Raw genomic sequence first — 19,019 nt, forward strand, 5'->3', positions numbered from 1 at the left:
ATGCAAAGAAAGTACATCATCCACTTCAAGTTGTCTTAATCTTCAAAGCAGAAGCTAGCCCAGGACATGTCTGTCATGATAGAAGCTTTATTTTGAACATCAAAACACTGTTTCTACTGGGTTGACTGAATATGAGTGGATTTATGCTTTTCATTTGGGGTTCACAGATTGGCCTAGTGCTGCAGCTTAAAGCACTGGGCCAGGGTTCCTGCTTTAGATGGCCACCATCTCCACTAACCTGGGTGGTTTGGTTTCCTGTTAGCATTGCACATCCACCAATCTCCCCAGCTGGTAGTGGAGCCCAGTGCCTTTGAAACAAGCCACTGTTTGCCCTGGGATTATGTTCTGATTGATGGTTGTTTCTAGCAACCTCAGCTGGTTCTCACTTCTCTAGAAGAATTTCGAGTGTCATCTAAAAATCAGTGGTACCTATTCTGCTCAGAGATTGCAGGGCCTTTCGTGTGTTCAAGCAAATTTGTTTGAAGTTAACCCCAGACTTAAATAGATATGACTCAAATAGAAATAATTACTGTAAGGATCGAAAACTGTCTAGTAATTGCTCTTTCTTAAATCCAGCTGTCTGAGTTTCCTATGTGGGGGCAGCCAAGTACAGAAGAGATTTACTGCTATCTGCCTGTTTCTGCAGCTGATTTGCAAACGGAGCACTAGTATAAGGCTGCATGGGGCATAGAAAGGCTGGAGTCCCAATACCAGACTGATTCTTGGGGGGAAATGATGTTTTTTAACCCTCCAGAATGAAGGAACTCCATGTCTGTCTCCTGGCAGTGAAGCCAGACGTTTTACAAACACCTTGTCCCTCTTCTTCAAACTTCTCTGTAGTACTCTTGCTCATGAGCCTACCTTGTATAGGGAGCACAGTTACAAAGAGAGACAAGGGCTTCCATACTGATACAGGCATACATATCTTCATAGTGTTGCAGAGTTGCAAGTATCTACCAGATTTAAGGGGCCACAAGATACCCAGGAGGATATGGCAGTCGGCAAGATTATACCAGCCAAAGGGTGACAATTATGGTTGTTTCTAAAAGATAATCAGTTTGCTAGGTGGTGATGGAGAGGATGGTTGAGTTTAGGTATGTTTCCTAGTAAAGGATAGTACGTGTGGTGATATGGGCATGCAGAGGCAGGGTGTGTTCCTGGCCCACAAAAGCCCAGCAGAACACATTTTAAGGGTGGCCAGGCTGGAAAAGCAACCTCAGTTGTTCATCAGGCTAAAGAGTCATGTGGGAAATAAAGGCTTGCCCAAGATTTGTGCATCAAGTCAAGTGACTCAGGCAGACTGCTTTTCCAGTAATGTCGATACAGAAATAGAATGAAAGCAAGGAGTTTCATGGCCTGGAGACCCTTGGAAGCTCTTGCCTTATTCCTAGTTAGAAATAAGGGCTTGACCTGGAATGCTGGGGAGTCATATTTGTTTTCTAGAAATAACAGATCAGATTGGATCTGGGACTCTCCCACAAAATGATACAGCAATGTTGAAAATGAAAGAATAGAGAAAGATTCGGAAGCAAAATGATCCAAAAGAAGGAGGGACTAACAGCAGTCTTATTAGACATACACACAATATGCGTGTAAAAGCCAAGAGGTTAACTACACAACGGACAGAAGGAATAATCCATCAGAAAGTTGTAACAACCTGCAACCTTTAGACACCTTATAAACAACTTTGAAAACTAGAAAGCCATTTCTCAGGTAGAGTGGGAAGGAATTATCTAGTGTTTAGTTATGGGGTGGGGCAAGGGAGGTGTCAGAGTAGCTTACATAATAGCTTCATGGGCAGGCACTGGGACCACTGGTGGATATGCAGCACCCTAGAGCTCTGGATGACATGCCTCTGCTGTATTCCAAAGTTTGTTGGAAATGCAGGTCCATTCATTGCTCCAGAGAAAGTGTTGGTTGAACATAAATATTTGACCCTCTTTTCTGTAAAATATACAGCCACTTCGTTGGTTTTGAATAAAACCATAGGAGAAAATGCCAAGCTAGGAAGACCAGACAATGGTTTGTTATATTATTGTGTTGGAAGCATAGCAGAGGATGTCATCAGCCCCCAAATCCACACTGTGAGGTAGCTCTGTGTGTGTCATTTCTATTAATTCCTTGTACATTCTAGCTTGTCTCCATTCTTCTGGTTATAATCTTTGGGATTCTCTGCATCACAGGGTAGTCTGACCCTGGAATAGGTGTAGGGTTTACATTTTGTTTTACCTAAAAGTCTCTAGTTCCCTAGTTATGGACCCTCAGCTTGGGAGACCCTTATTCATGTGGCTCTTACAGGCGACCAAAAGAAGAAGTTATGCTACATATAAAGCAAATGGGACAGAATTTAATGGGCATGTGATGTCTAAAGATGTTTAAAGGCTGGCTCAGTTTGGTGGAAGTAATCAGATAGCATCTAGAAAGGGAAAGTGTGTCTCTGTCTCTGGATTGGGATGGTACAGTGTGTGACTGGCACACATGAGACACCCTGAGCACTGTGATGAGCAGGCCAGTGTCTCTCCCAAGGGGCTCTGTGTGCTGCATGCTCTTTAGAAAGAGGCCTCAGAATCTACAATCAGAAGTTCGAATGGCAAGTGGAAACTGTTTAGAGCTAAATCGGGGCTCAAGGTTACTATGAACATCATAATTGTTCTTCACCATAGGAAAGATGATTGTTAAAATGGATCCAGGTTTACTTAAGATTAGTTTAAGCAAATTTGCTGTTTTCGGGTTCTCTTAATAATTCATTGCTGGATAGTGACACAGGTGGATCAGTTTCTGCCCACACCTGCAAGGGAAGTGATGCAATCTTATTTAAACTTCTGAATGTGAAGCAATAGCAGTGCAGGCCAGACAAACAAGCTGTGTCCAGAATGCGTTTGAAGTGTGCACCCTCCCTGTAGCCTGAGTCCCTGGGATGTTCTGGGGACTTGTGTGTGTTGGGGAGGATGGCATCCGCTCCTAGATGGGCATTGAGACATCGCTTCCCCCTTTCAGTTTCTACTGTATTTGCAGCAGTTATCAATTTCCAGCCTGGGTCACAGAGCAGGAGGAGTATTGTCCACCTCTTGACCTCTTTTATGGGAAAGAAAACCATACAAGGTCAAAGTTACAGAAAGTCAAACTGCGATGGTTCACAGCGCTGGACTCACTGTGTTCCCAATATCTTAAAACCTCTCTCTTTTCTTAGTTCTTTTCCTCCTTTTTTCCCTCCCTCCATTCCTTTTTTTTCATTTTTTTTTCCTTTTGTCTTACTAAGGATTTAACCTAGGACTTCTGCAAACTAGGCAAGTGCTCCGCCACTAAATTACATCTTCAAAGCCATTTTCAGGCAGTGTCTCATTAAGTAGCTGAGACTGGCTACGCTTTGAATTTATTCTAGCCCAGTTAGACCTTGAACTTGTGATCCAGCCTCGGCCCTGCAAGTAGCTGGGGTTACAGGCCTGCACCACCAGGTCTGGCGTGGAACTTCTCTTTCTTCCCCCAGACTTTCTTGCAGTTAAAGTGAGATGAGCCATAGCACCCTTGGCTCCTTTGCCAAGAACCTCGGTCTGTGCCAGAACAAGGAGGCTGGCTGTAAGTGAGAACCAGCTGCCTCCCTTGTCACTTCTTGATTCTGGGGTGAGGTAGCTTGGGTGAACAGAACTAAACCGGCACATCAAGAGTCCCACTCTCAGGAACTTGCTAGCATGTTGTAGCAAATACAACCTTATTTCCCTAAGTTAGAACTCCTTTTCCAGGGAGCTGGCTCTGTGGTCCCAGGGAAAGGCAGTTACTTACTAAGCATGGTGAACTTCAGCTGCACTTGGTGTGAAGTCTACCCTCAAGAAAAATGCCTCTGGCTAACCCAGGAGGAGCAGGTGTTCTGAACATCTCTTTTGTTTGCTGCTCCTTTAAACTAAGATTCCCTGCCTTTTCTTATGAAAACTGTTCTTCCTGCTCCTGCATGAGCAATGGTGTTACACTGTTCCAATCAGTGTCTCTAACTGATCATTCTGAGACCCTGCTGACCCTCTGCCTCCTTGGTGCTCTCTGTCCTGGGGCTTCCCCAAAGTGAGCTCTGCCCAAGGTGGCCTGGGGCTTCCATCTGTGTCCAGTGCTAGAGTACACAGCTGTCGAAATAAAAATAGCCTATCAGATTACTCAGAGTGGAAGGGGGAGGGGTGTGATAAAGCACTGCCCATCAAAGGGAGGCCCGAGGACACTGGTGCCTGTGCTAAGAGTGCAGGTGCCCTCCAGCTGCACCTCCTATGTTGTAAATGTCAGGCAGTACCATGACAACCCTGGCAGCCTTCACATTTGACCACATTGCAGAAGGATGCTGCTCTTTGTGTGGAGGAGAAATGACAGAATGCCAGCCTCTCCTTACTTCTCCCTAACTGCTCAGCTCCTGAATCCTTTCTACTCTGAAAGTTCCTTGCCCTGCTCATGTTGTTCAAACATTTGCTAAATTTGACCTCTACTTTTGGAAGCCTGAACCCCCACAATCTAGGAATTGACTAGCCCTTACAAGCAACACCCAGTTCCGAGTCAATCTTTACCTTCTTCTAAAACATCCAAGGTGTGGCCCAGAGAAGGAACAGTGAATCAGACTAGGGTGTCATGGATACTGTTTAAAAGAGGCTTAGACAGCATTGTACATATCCACACCTGAACCCCGAGATGGTGGCACATCTGTAAGCCAGACCATTCTTCTGGCTTTCTCGGGTGAGGCACTTCAAGAACTGTGCTCTTCAAGGCTGTGACATCTGAAAAGAGGCACTGACACTGTTCCACACTGTGCCCTGTGCCCTCTGGAACACATGGGCTTAAGGGGCAGTCGTGTCCCACTGAGAGAGTGAGGCTGGCTGGGCAGATAACTCTCCTGGGGACACAGCTGCTGGTGCACTTCCTAGTCTGTGCGGTACTGTTTGCTGATAGCTGAGAAGATAGGTAGGCCCACCATCACGTGAGAGTCACTGATCACACACCTGGTGTCAGCCATTTTTTGAGCACCTATTTTATATTAGCATTGTGCTTGGGGTCATTCACATTTTGTTCTTAGTTCCTCATTTTATAAAACCCCCTCCTCCCACTCAATAGCAGAGTAAAGAAGAGAATGAAATGCAGCTATTGTCCCTGAAGAATGCAGTTCTAAACCAGCACTATACTGAGTCAGATACCATGAAATTGGGAAAGAAAGTGAGCCGGGAAGATTCAGAGGGACCATTCATGTCCTCTGAATGGGTGTGTGAAAAGGGTCTGCCTAGACCAGGGCTCTGTGCCCTTTTGTCTGTCAAGGCCAGGAGAATAAGGATTTGGGGTGTAGAGGTTCTGTTAAAGCTTCTCCACTCTTCTGTAAGCATGGAACCAGGGATGGTATATAAGCAACAAGTTTGACTGTGCTAGGCTAACACAGGCCTCAGTTTGCCCTCCTTGCCTTTACTGTCAGTGCCCAAGAGGAGTCTCTGTCACAGTGGGCATGCGTGATTCCAGAGGCTAGCTGGCATAAAGCTTGAGCTGTGCTATCCCAGTTTAATGGCTTCTGAGAATGTGCAAATGGCTTTGCCTTATACTCAGTACTCACCTGTTTTAATTTTTCATTCTTTTTTAAATTAAAATATAATTACATCATTTTCTCCATCCTTTTTTCTTGCCCCAAACCTTTTTCTTTTATCTTCCCTTTAAAATTCATGGCCTCTATTTCTTTAATTGTTGTGTTTTAATATATACATCCATATATATATATATCCATAATTTCAGGGCTGATCACTTGGTGTTGGATAACCAATTTCGGGTCTCTTCCCTGGAGAAACCTTTTTCTCCTGCTCTCAGCATTCCTTAGTTGCCTGTAATTCTTTGTCTAGAGTTGATGCCCCATGAGATCTCCCCATTCCACGTTCTCATGTCTATTGCTGTCATCCTTGTTCACATCTTCTCTAGGCAGCCATTGCAACAAATGACAACCATTACAGAGAGCCACAGTCCATCAAAATAGAGAGGATAAGTGACTGTGGTCCCCAGCCCCTGCTGATGTATCTGCAGCACATCCCTACCTGAAGCTCAGGCATCATAGCAGAGAAGGGGTGGGGAGGTTATAAGAGCCAGAGAAACAGGGTATTTCTGTGTGACTTTTTCATAGAAATGTCAGAGAAACCAGATCCATGACAACTCATTCTAATGGCTACCGAAATTTTTCATTCTTGATGAGCATGTTTATCATGCGTCCTGCTGATTCCTAATGAGCATTTTTACCATGTGTCCTGCAGAGACCATTAGCTAGCATCAGGCAGTGAAAGCTGAAGTTCAGGCATTCTAAATGAAGGCACCATTGTGGCTACATGGAACCACTGATTCTAGAGCCAGCTCCAACTTTCACAGCCAGCTTAAGGGTTGTGCCTTTAGGACATATGGGTTTGAAATTCTAAAGATGCATCCCTTTTGAAGAATCTTCTTCACTCAAAGGCATTTACTACTGATTTTCAAGGAGCAAGAGCTGAGAGACTGAGAAAATGGCTGCCACTGTAAGAATCTGGAATAAAGCAGCCCAAACCTGGCATGCTGGGCTAAGGCGCCTACATTCTAGGGTCTTGGAGACACTTGGAACACAGAGCTGAAGTCCCTGTAAGCCAACATGGTGAGAGAAGCTGGCAGAGAGGTGCTGTGCTGTGTTGCAGTTCTACTGAGGAAAGGCCGTTGGGAGGAGCCTCTGGAGAAGGAATCACAGCGACTGGAAGCCAGAGCTCGGGAGGAGTATGGGACTCATGCAATCCAGTGGCCCTGAGCCACTGATAGGCTGGTGATAGGCTGGGGCTATGGTTACACTCCAGGACTTAAATTTTGATCTTCTTTACTTTTCAGATTCAGAGGTGCTACTGAGTATTTTTTAGGCAAACATGGTCAGATAAATATGTATCTTTTATAGAAATAATGTTTTCCTTATTGATGTTCTCTTATTAGTTTCTGAGTAGCAGTTTCTCCAGAATCATTTTTTTTTCCACAATCACTTTTTGATGTGATTGGATGGCACTTCCTCTTCACGAAGGTACTCTGCAGGATGCCTGGGTTTGGAGCACATATAAAACTGGGTCCAGATTTCTGAATCACAGCTGTACACCAGCAACCCTCACGCTGAAGCAAACCCTGAAGAGGTGGGGAGGTGGGGCAGCCCGGATTTCCCTCATTGCCTTCCTATAATCTATCCCGTGTTGGCCAGAGGAAACCCCTGTAACTGAGGCCACTGTGGTCTGTCTTTGAAATACCTTAAACAAAAATAAACGTCAGAATCCTCTTCTGTCGCTCTGACAAGTCAAATGTATGTTGTTTTTTGACTAACCTGAAAGAAGCAGCAGGTGTAGAGACTCCTTATTTGCATCGTGGCTCACAAAATCAAGCCCAAGGCTAAATCTTACATCTCCGCTCTGACCGTCCCACTCCCCCCAAACCCCACCAAGGACCACAGTGTTCTTGGAAGTTGTTATTTGTAGTATAGTGCCTAAATTTAGCCTGCAGGAAGAATCAGTGACAAATGGGTACTTTCAGAAAACCTCTTTTCAGTTCAGAATCTAGACGCAATGCTTGCATTGTGGAGTATCACTACAAGGCTGTGTTTGTCTTCAGAGGGGATTCGGTAATTCCATTGACATTTTTGCCATAATACTAGAAATTTAAAAAGGAAGTGATGAAGAATCTAGACTTTACTGTCTATTGTTTACTTTCTATATTGACTTCTGATTCCTTCTCTGATGGCACTTAGAGTGTTTCTAGATTATTCTTCCTGGGGAAGTAACTTTGACTTATACTTTTCTGTTTGATACGGCAGTTTTTTCAGCTGTTATGGACTGTTGGTAAATCCTTAGATTGAAGAAAGACATCAATCAAAACTCATGGACCAGGCATTGAATTTGGCTTGCACACACCCCATAGAGGTGCCAGTCTCCAGTGCCTCTCTGGAATAGACACTCTTGTCGGGGGGGGGGGGGGGCATGTGAAGGGAACTAAGGTGGTCTCACCTGGAATGCGCATGTAATGTAAGTTTCAAGTCAGCAGTTGTCATCTCTGGGTCTGTGGTCTCTAAGAATTCAGTTTTTCACAGTTTTTCTTACCGTTCGGTTTAGATGAAATGCAGAAGTACTCAGATCCACAGAGGCAGAGGAAGGACTGGTTATCTGTGGGGGTAATGGATAGGAAGGAAAAGGAGTTGGTATGTAATGGGAACCCAGATATGCATGATGTTGATGATTTACAGCCATGAATATGTTCACTTGGGAAATATCGGTATGGTACCTGGTACAGTGACTACATCTGTGGTCATGGATATTTAAAAGATGAGACAAGGAATTCCCTTAAGTCCACAAGTTCAAGGCCAGCTTGGGTAGCATAGAGAGTTTCCAATTCAAACAAACACTAACAAACAAACCAAACCTGTAACTACAGGGGACAAGGCAGAAGGATAAAGTTCAAAGTCGGTCTTGACAACTTAGTAGGACCCTGTCTCAAAATAGAAAATAAAGGAGGGCTAGGAATAGTGATTTAGTAGTGTGGCATTTGCCTTACCTTGATCTCCAGCTCTGCCAAAGTAAAAAAAGTAAAATAAATTTAAGGTGGTAAGTTTGCATTATGTATACTTATTTTACTATACTAGAGATGAGTGTGGTGCTGATACTTGTGTAGTATGGGTGTTGGGTGTTTCCAGGTTTTTGACTTCTAATACAAAGAATTGAAAGTGAGTGCATACACAGATTTGCAAAAGTAGCAAGGAAATTTTTCAGAGAACAGTAGAAAAGATCAGAATACATTGCAAGAGAGCAGGGGTACAGATACTCAAGGACCCCCGTATACTATTCAGGGCTTTCTTTATGGACTCAAGAAGAACTTTGGCTACGTTGGGTAAAATTTGGATGATTCTCTGTTGAACAATAAATTATTTTTCTACTGTGCATGTCCCCATATGTGTCTGATTTTAAATATATGCATGCCCAATTTTGCATAGGTGTAAGATGCTAAGTAGAGGATTCTCCATGAAAGTTTACTTGAGCATACAGCTTTGTGTTACTGTGAATATTCTTCATACTAGATTCACTGGAAATATATTTGAATAGAAACTATCTAAATTTGTTTGTCTTAGGGATAGAAAAAAACTATTTTTGCTAATGTTCAGAAGGGGGATGTACATGTAGCCCAGTGCAGGTAGGGATCCAAAGTTGCTATGTGCTTTATTCAGAGAGGGTGATATGTACATATATATATATATATATATATATATATATATACATACATATACATATACATACATACATACAGGTAAGAAATCTAGGCTAACCAGCGCATTACTAGAATGTGGAGGTGTGTATAATCCAAACCAGGTAGGCTTTCAGATTACTAAACTATTTCATTGCCTTCCTCAGTTCTGTGGGTTGTTTCCACCAGTGAAACACACCTTTGCTACACGATTTTGGAGTTTTGATTGTTTCTGTTTTGAGACAGGGTCTCATGTTGCTCAGGCTAGCCTCAGACCAGCTAGAAAGCTGAAAATAGTTCTTCCGTTTCTGCCTCCAAGAACTGAGGACAAAAACATGAACCATGGCACCGAGCTGGCTTTGTGGGTTTTGTAGCAGTGCATAAAGTTGTGGTCTGGCTTCTGATCAGGAGAGGTCAGTTTTTCCTTATTTTTATTTTTTTCTTTCTGGGAGTGAAGAATTGGGGACAGTGGTGAAATTAGTTCTTGGTGGGGTTACAGGCTTATTCTATCCTTGTTTCATTAGAACTTGTGTGTTTCAAACTGAAAGATCTGTTTAGCTGGCCTCCTGGAACTCTGGATGGGCTTGTTTGTCAAAGAAAAGATGCCATATTTGTAGAAGGAAGCCCCTTGATTCACCCATCCTGTCTCTGGTACTAAATTCTAATAGTAACATCTTTTTGTTTTTTGACAGCTAAAATAACTTTTCCACTCTGTGGAGTTCTAGCCCCTTCTAGAAATTACTCTCTTGCGTCTGTTTTTAATATTTCGACAAGGATTTAGTTGTGTTATTTTATTTAAAACAGGTACATAGCATTTATGCATATTTTGCCACATTTATATAATGTACAATAATCATACAAGCAGCTTATGTCACCTCCATTCTCTCTGCCATTGCCACATTTGTTTCCCTGCCAAACTCTGGAGTCATTGTCTCCGACATCCCCTTTACCATTGTCAGTCTTCTTCACATCCTTCCACCCCACTGCCTGCCTGGGTTCTAATATCCACTAGGCCTCTCATATGAGAAGAACAGCTTTAGCTCCTGTGTAAGGAAGATCCTATATGTTGTCTGTAATGCCCTCAGGGTCCGGCCATTTGCTGTAGATGTGAGACAGGGCTCTGTTCCTAAATGCTTCATCTTAGCGTCCTTGTGAGAAAGAGCATGGCTCTGCTCAGCTGCATCTTCTGAAAACAGGTCACTGGATTCTCAGCAGACTCTGCTGTCTGGGTGTCTGGTAGTTTTAGAAATCACATTTGAAACAAGGAAGAGCTTGCCCTCTTTCCTAGTTTTGTGATCAGAAGCTTGGCCCTGCTTCTCAGGTCTATCATTTTAAGTGTGATTTTTAGTTTCGGTCCAAAGAAAGACAAAAACCCTACCTTTTAGTGGTTGTTATACTTGCTGAAACAGAAAACTGAAAAACTGTGGAACTTTTGAGAATATGACAGTTCTGGCTTATTCAGATCAAGCCTCTGGTATGCTTTCTGAACTTTCTTCTTCCCCAGTGATGTCTGTTGATGTAATTTTTCTCTGAACTTTCTTCTTGACCCAGTATTGTCTATTGACGTAATTTCAAAACCCAAATACAATAATTTCAGCAGGAAGCTTCTTAGAGCAGATCCCGTGTAACTCTTTTACTTCTGCCCTGGGTTTTCTGATGTTTGCACCATGTGGACCCTGGAGTGGTGAATATCCAACAGACGCAGTCATTCACTGTGGGCAGAGTGTTTGCACCTTCCCTTGTCTCATTATTGTAATGCTCACTTCATCCGTATTGCTGCTGCTGCCGCTCAGAAGGCCACACCGGGCAAAGAAATAGCTCTTCCAGCGTTTCTATAGGAACTGTGACCCTTGAAGCTCAGGTCGATCACTAACTATTTCTGTGTTTCAGTACAACATGAAACTAACTGCTCTGTGGTTTGAACAGTTGTGACTTGATATTTAATAGCTCCAGAAGTGCTAACTGGCTTCCCACCAGCCCACTATTCTGAAACACCATAGAAAGGGCTCAGTGTTTTAGTTTTCCTCATTCTGTAAGCATCTTATTTCAAGGAACAGAAAAGCAATTTTATTACTATGTATGTGTAGCAAACGGCATACTACTGGAAACATTGTTGCTATTTTTAGTACTTGTAGATTTTTTCAGATTGTTGAAGTTTTCTAAGTTCTTTTTTACCCTCCTTTTTGCTATTCTTTCCATAATGTCAGTAAATACATGCTGCCCTCCATCCATCTCTCTGTGAAGCTCTCCGGAGTACAATCCTCCGTATAGGTCAGAGAGGAAGCATCTAGTCCACACATCAATCCAAGGGTGATTTTAAGTCAGCCCAGCTTTCTGGTGGCACAGGGGTCTCAGTGCTGCTTTCTGAATTAGTAACTAACTGTTAGAAGCTGTGCACATGTGCAGGCAGCTGACGCCTGCTTTAGGTAGCTGTAGTTCTGCCTTTTGTGGCCTCAAAGATATCTGTGCTTTGTTAATGACTAAGTCACGATAAATATATGCTCTTGGGGGCAAACAGCTAAGCCTTTTTGACAGTTTTGACTCCTTCCATGACTGGATTTGCATATTTTTATTGTAGGTCATAGTGAAGTGGTTTATGTTCTTTTTGAGTGTCACTCGAGCGTATGTAGACAGCGTGCCCTTTGCCTGGCCTGAAACCCAGCTCTCCCCCTTTCCTGATGGTACTTACCAGCACATCCTCACCCTGCACTCTTCTCACGCCGCCCGCCATCTTTACAGATCTGGAGTGAATGCCTACCATGGGCATCAGTCCAGGAAGTTAACGTTCTTGTGCTTATATGTACAGTCTTTGATGCTACACTGTCTTGTCTTTTTCTTTGCTGTGCTTTAACAGCACAGAGTACTCAAATGTAATTGAGAGTCACATGTTCATCTTTGCAAGTTACGTGAGTGGGAAGCTGCTTCCTGCCCATCTCAGCTATGAGGGCAAGGAGCCTAGAATGACAACATGTTACTCCTTATCCTGTGGCTCACACAGAGAGAATGCCTTCCACTTGCTTCCTGTGGCTGGTAGATTTTCCTGAATACTGGGCAGGTTCTACTTTGTGGGTCCAAGCTTACTTCCTTCTGTGCATCAGGCAGACACATGAATCTGGCCCTCCCTATCCAGCACAACCTAAAGGAAGCACAATGACTCGTATTTACCCTGATGACAAGTGTCCCGGGTGTATACACTCTTAGTAGGCCAACCGCTGTTTGACCTAACCTTCTTTTCATTGTCTCTATTTTTGTTTATCTTCAATAGACAGGGCTGACTTTAGACTCTACTAGAATGTGGTGGATAGCCATCAACATTGAGAGAGGTAGGTTTTTTTGTGCTGTCCTGGAGGGTCCACTTAGCCCTTTGCCTGACTGGAGTTGCCAAGTTGAGGTGACAGTAGTGCACTTGAAAACCCCGTCCTCTGGACTTCTGCACTGCACTGAGGATGGAGGAGCTTTGTGGGAAGAAGGATTCCACAGGGTTTGGACCTGACCACCTAACTGCCTGCTTTCACTCAAGAGCCACAGAAAGGGAGGGGGGAGAGAGAGAGAGAGAGAGAGAGAGAGAGAGAGAGAGAGAGAGAGAGAGAGAGAGAGAGAGAAAGAGAAATAGAGATTCCCATGGCAGCTATAGGAAGCAATGGGTGTGTGTATTTGAGAGCAGGCTTGTTCATCTCAGTGGAAGAGAGGACAGAAAGGACCTTTTTTGGCAGAAGTACTTCCTTTCTTTTCAAATTATGCCATAAGGTTTGGAAGAACTTTAAATGCTTAAAATAACTGGTCAGTGTTCCCAGCATAACACAGCCTCAAGAGCCTAGGATACCTGAAGAGAAGGTGCCGGTGGGCTGCAAGTGTAGTCATACATGGAAGAGCCCACCGCCTCCCTTCCCTTTTCTGCCAGTGAGCTTCCACTCTTGGCAAAGTACATTTGTTCTTGGGTAAAATGCCCTTATTTGCCTAAACAGAGGTAAAATTCATCTCTAAGACTCAATCCTGTACAAAAAGATACAATAACTGCTGTATGTAATACTTCTCTTTCAAATCCTGATTAAATAATTTGATACTTTTTTTCAAAGTTTGAAAAGCTGCACAGAAATGATGAGGGAAAATTAATCTTCATGTTTGAGGGTCTTTTCCTGATGATCCCCCCAATAATGGCAGATGGGAAGAAAGGGGGTTGTATCTTTCAGGTTTTTATTTGCTGACAGCATGTCATACTCTGAGCCAGTGTCAGCAGAAAGGGGCAGATTAAGAGGCAGCTGGAGGCTTCTGTTTTACTTGTAAGAGCTGGAGAAATGGGTTCTGTGCTAAAGTCCCAGGACCAGCTCAGCTTTCTCATTATACAACTTTCCCCATATTCTGCCTCCACCTGTGCCAGAGAAGCCAGAGTTGCTGTACTCTGTCCCTGCCTTCTGTCAGCTTACCTGACCTGGAGGGCCTGGTCCTGAGCCTGTGCCTGAGCATCAGGGTGGGTAGGCAGATGCCTGTACTGCACTGTCTAGTTACAGCTCCAGCACACCTCCCGGGGGACCAGATGAACACTAAAAATTACAGAAAGACTTCAAGCAAATCTACAAAGCAGGTTGTGTTGTAACCTCCCCTCCAGGGAACTTGGCTACCTCTGCATCATTATTGTACATCAGGCCGACTTCTCATACTAGTTAGTTCTTCTCTCTGACTGTCCAGGACTTAATGACAAGATTCTGTGACATTTGTCAGATATGAGAGAAAACTCATGAATGGTTCGTCTGTCCTTTACCACACTCCATTGCCAAGGTTGGTAAGCTCTGTGCTGAGTGACACCGAAGACTTTAGAACTACCATGTCCGTCTTTTCTGTAGAAAAGTAAAGCAGTTGTTTCTTTTATAAAACTCCAGCTCAGCATGATTTTAAATCATTACCTTTGGTAGTTTTTCTCCCTCAAATTAGGGGGAAATAAATATAGTAGTTTATTATACAAGCCTTTGGTATTCTACAAAGCAAGCGACTTTGTTTTCAGGTTTCAAAGGCCTAGTAGTGGAATTGCAGTTCTTATAACACTAAAATGACATAGAAGGCTATGGCAGTACATTGCAGTTCTCAGCCGTTCTTAAGGCATAGGCAAGAGTGCCTCCTCTGGGGAGACTCGGGATCCCAAGGACACACAGTATGAGAGCGAACGTTAAGGTGAGCTGTGAACTTCAACACTGAAGTGCTCAGCTCCTGTTTTCAGTCCCTCAAATGTTGTCTAAATTTGTTATATATGCTGCTTGCAAGCCAAAGCATGAATATTGAGATGCCCATGGAAAAGAATCAGGAACCCGAATTAAAGAGTTTTTCCTCGGTTCCTTGGCAACAAAAGATGATTAGAAACTTCTCCTTTTTTATTTTCTTGTTTTTTGACCTAAGGAAATGGTTCCTTTTAAGTCTTTACTCCCCTGTGTAGCATCTTTTTTTAGTTTTATTTATATGTGTATATATATTTTTTATCCTTCTACAGGGAGTTAAATACCTGTGCATTCCAGCAGCGGACTCACCATCTCAAAACCTGTAAGTTTTTTTCTGTGTTATTGGGAGAAATTAAGAACAAGTGCAGTGTGTGTCCCAGCAGTTCTTGGGCCAACGGGAAAGCAAATGTGGGATTCTGAAGGAAATAAGTAAACCTTGTGCGCGTCTGTGGAGCTGCTACTGTCCTTGCATAGCTACCATCCTGAGGTGGAGGACGTGAGTCTGCAGGAATCCTAACTGGGTAGGCCACTGCAAACTGTAGATGGAGTTATTTTCCAGTCCTACTGCGAAACATGAAGGCTGGGTGTCCCCTAAGAAGACTTGAAATCTAGAGAGATGGGCCAATCAGTAAAGTGCCTGCTGGGCAAGCCTGAGGACCCGGGTTCGAACCCCAGCACCCATGTAAAAACTAACACAGGCACATGTCTATAACCTCAGTGCTGGGGACCTAGAGATAAACTGATCTTCAGAGCTCATTGCTCAGCTACTCTAGCCAAATTATTGAGCCCCAGATTAAAAAAAAAAATGAGGTTGGGGATGATGGAGAAAACACTGGCCATCTACCTCTAGTCTCCACATACATGTACTCATGTGCATGCACAGCGCACGCACGCGCGCGCGCGCGCACACACACACACACACACACACATACACATGCACACACACACCTGTAGTGTAGAGAAGATGGCTTAGTAAAATATTTATCTTGCAAGCATGAGGACCTGAGCTCTGATCTCCAGAGCCTACATAAAATGGAAGGTGTTGGCAAATCTCTGGAAACTCATAGGCAAGATTGTCTGACCTGCACAGTGAAATCCTAGGCCAAATGAGAGACTGTCTTAGCAGAAGTGGAAGTACTTGAAGGTCAACTGATACCCAAGTAAAGAAACAGGCGCGTTAAATTGATTCTAATATTTTATTAATCTAATATATCTAAAATGTGGTTATTATATGTAAAAATATACATGCTAACTATAAAAATTCCCAAGATATTTCTCACCCATGCCTTCACGCTGTCACAGCAGTCTATGTGCGTCCTCTGCCCTGAGAGCTCTTCTGCTGGAACCAGCTGCAGAGCCAGTGTCTGTGTCCTTTCCCCTGCAGGACGGTCTAGACCTCAAGCCTGGCCTATCAGAGTGACCTGCTCTCTCTTGTTTGCCAGTGCATTGTGTTGTCATAACTGTATAAACCTTTGACATCACTTTAGTCCTGTTTATCTTTCTTCCTTCCAAAATATATGCCTATGCTTTATTTGTGTATATGTGTGTATGTGTTTAACATACAGGCGTGAGTGTGGGCTTGTGTGTGCCATGCTATAAACTTGGGAGATCAAAGGACAACTTCCAGGAGTCAGTTTTCTATTTTCATTCTGGACTCCAGGGATCTAATCCAGGGTTCAGGCTTGTGCAGAAACATGTTGACCCACCAGCCTTTCTCACGGGGTCTTCTTTGTCATTTTAACCGTTTAAGAGGGATTCACAGTTGTAGCTCACCTCAATGACAGCATCCACATTGACCAGTGGTGCAGCCTCAGTAGGATGGGATGGAGCACTGGAGACCCAGTTACAAATGCAGCAAGCCCTTGGTCCCAACTGAGGCCTAGCATGAATAGGTGATAGTTCCCTCAGGCCTGCATTTGATCCTTGCAGACTGAGATGCTAGGAACTCCATTACTTTACTCATCCCACTGAACCTGGCTTCTGGCTGTCTTGGCCAGGATATTGGGGGCCAGCATGACAGCTCTCCTTGAACTATATGTTACTATTTCATCAAAAGTGCCCCAGATTCAAATAGTATTGTTAAGTCTGAAGGACCACAGGGTTCATCTTCCATTATAAACGAGTGCTGGTGTATACAGATCTTCTTTGTCAGTGGGGCAGACAACATACTTATAGTTTCTGTCTCGACTGACAGTCTTCTTTAAAAGTTGCTGGAATATCAGCCATCCATAAGTCTTCACTGCCAGAGAACTGAGAAATCATGGATCAGGCTGTAACTTTATAAGACCTCCCTGTTCCAAGAGGGGCAGGGTAGGTCTACAGTTCAGTGGAGAGTCAGACAGGGGACAGGGGACTGTGGAAATAGAGTTAGACCAGGAAAGCACTGCATAAATGGGAAGTTGGTCCAAGCTTGTTCTGCCCAGGCCAGGGGTTGTTTCTACCCCGACTCTTGATAAATCACAGAGAGGTGAGACTTTAAAAGTGATAAAGAGAGAGGCAAGATTTTACTAGGAAAACAAAGTAGTAGCCTACCCTGGAAGGAGAAGCAGCAACTTTAGAGAACTTCCTTGGTTACCAGTCGTGTCAAGAAACAGAAGTGGTTGGAAGGGCATGGTCCCTGCGGAAGGAAGTGAGGCGCTGCCTTTCTCCGAAGACCACAGCAATCTTCTGCCCTTGTTTTGGTGACTATTTTTGGAATGATTGCTTTGCTCTCATCTCTAACCACGATTCAACCATGCTATTGAATGTGTCAATACCTGATTGGCAGGAATCAAGCTGGAAGCTATCCTGGGTATGTGCTGCCAGGATACATGGCCCCTGGTCTTTGAGCAGCTATAAGATTTTATCTTTTCTAGGAGCTAAGTGCCGCCTTCACCTTCCATAACAGTGATCTAACACAAGTGCTGACAGTCCTGCATTGTAGACCAGTGAACAAGACAATGCAGTCTCATCTACTGTGGGCAAATCATTTAACTAGTCTACGCTTATGTTCTCTTGTCTGAAAACATTCATCTCTAGGGTTCAGAGAGGCAGTTATGCCCATGAGCATATCTCTGTGACTTCTTGGCACTTTGAGAAGTATGGATCTATCTACTATGCTGAATGTCTTCAGAGTTACAGGAATGATTGTAGAAATAAGTTTTGATGATAAGTTTTGTTTATCTGTTGCCAGTAAAGGTGGTTGAGTGTCTTCATCTCTTTTCTGTTGTGCTATAACAGAACATCTGAGACTGGGTAATTAATACAGAAAACAAATAAGTTTTATCCCACAGTTCAGGAAGCTTAAAGTCCAAAATTAGGTGGCCATATCTGTTGAGAGACTTGTGCTGCTTCCTAATACTATGGTGGAAAGACAAAAGGAGTGAGTATATGTGTAGAAGAGGTGAAAGGACCAGGTGCTTGAGACATTCGTGGAGGCTCTGTGTCCATGACCTAGACACTTACACCTGGCCTGTCTCCCAGTATTGCCAGATATAGGAACTAAGGTTCCAATAAACACATTAGAAGAGGTAGCATTCAGACTGTAACAGTAAGTGTGACTCCATGGTAGAATCAAGTGATTCACCTTAAGTTGGCAGTTGGAATGCTTACCTCTGTATGATCTAACTTGTTTAGGGTTTTCTGTGTTACTACTCACTAAATACAAGGAGTTCAATTTCTGTGTCATTGACTAATGTGGATGGCCAGGAGATCAGTCTCCTTTCTTATTTAAATAGATCTTTTAAAGAAAAGATTTATTTTAATTTTATGTATATGAGTATTTTGCCTGTGTCCAAGGTACATGCAATACCCACAGAGGCTAAAAGATGGTTTTGAATCCCCTGGAACTAGAGTTGCTAGCTTCCATGTAGGGACTGGGAATTGAACCCATGTCTTTCAGAAGATCAGCCAATGCTCTTACCACTGAGCAATCTCTCCAAACCAAGATAAATATTCTTAATGTTTTGGGCAAAAAAAAAAATAAGGCAAGAGAAAAACTTGAGTAGTTTGTAAAACTTGCAATTGGTAACCCAGACAGCTATCAACGACAATCTTCCGTCTGACCACATTAACTTCTTGTGCCTGTTCCCTCTCTTCAATGACAGAACAAATCCTGGAAGTCTGCACTGCTTAGTGTTTTAAACTTAGATACTGGTTTAAAAATAATTTTCAACTTTGGATGAAATGCTTTATTTCCTAAATCTTGGACTGGGGACATACTCAGTGCTTACCCTATCTGGTAAGATAAAGATTAAATATTTCTTTTTCTGCAAAGTCCCAAACAGCAGGAATTCTGGCTACTTTGCTTAGTAAGAAGTGTGTGGCCTTTGACACTTCAGTCACCTTGTAGCCACTTGCTGTGAACTTCAGAAAAGTTGGTTTTCTGTCTTGGCCTTAATCCTAGAGAATCTCCCCCATCTGACCTTCCATGAACTTAAAATGCAGAAACCTGGTTTGAGATAACATTAACACAAAATTTTAGCTTAGTTCCCCCAGCCACCTATTCTGCCCAAGTCAGGAAATATAAAAGTTCAAATTCTCTGTGTCCCAATAACCCCATAACCCTAGTGTGGTATGTTTTGCATGACGTTGTCATAAGAGATATGCCAGAGT

The 19,019-nt window shown here is 43.3% G+C and overlaps 1 protein-coding gene across 3 annotated transcripts in view; it reads left to right on the top strand.

Moving 5' to 3' along the window:
• Dusp22 (dual specificity phosphatase 22) overlaps window positions 1-19,019 on the top strand; it is a 53,721-nt gene that overhangs the window by 22,039 nt on the left and 12,663 nt on the right. For 2 of the 3 annotated variants that reach the window (XM_048428104.3, XM_048428105.3), the window contains exon 4: window positions 14,699-14,748. The exons of the other annotated variant lie outside the window; for it this stretch is intronic. In XM_048428104.3, coding sequence (XP_048284061.1) covers window positions 14,699-14,748 — 50 coding nt within the window. The remainder of the gene's footprint in view (window positions 1-14,698; window positions 14,749-19,019) is intronic. 3 annotated transcript variants of the gene reach the window in all.

This window comes from Myodes glareolus, chromosome 14 (assembly GCF_982192425.1).
Source record: "Myodes glareolus chromosome 14, mMyoGla1.1, whole genome shotgun sequence".
Taxonomy (NCBI): Eukaryota; Metazoa; Chordata; class Mammalia; order Rodentia; family Cricetidae; genus Myodes; species Myodes glareolus.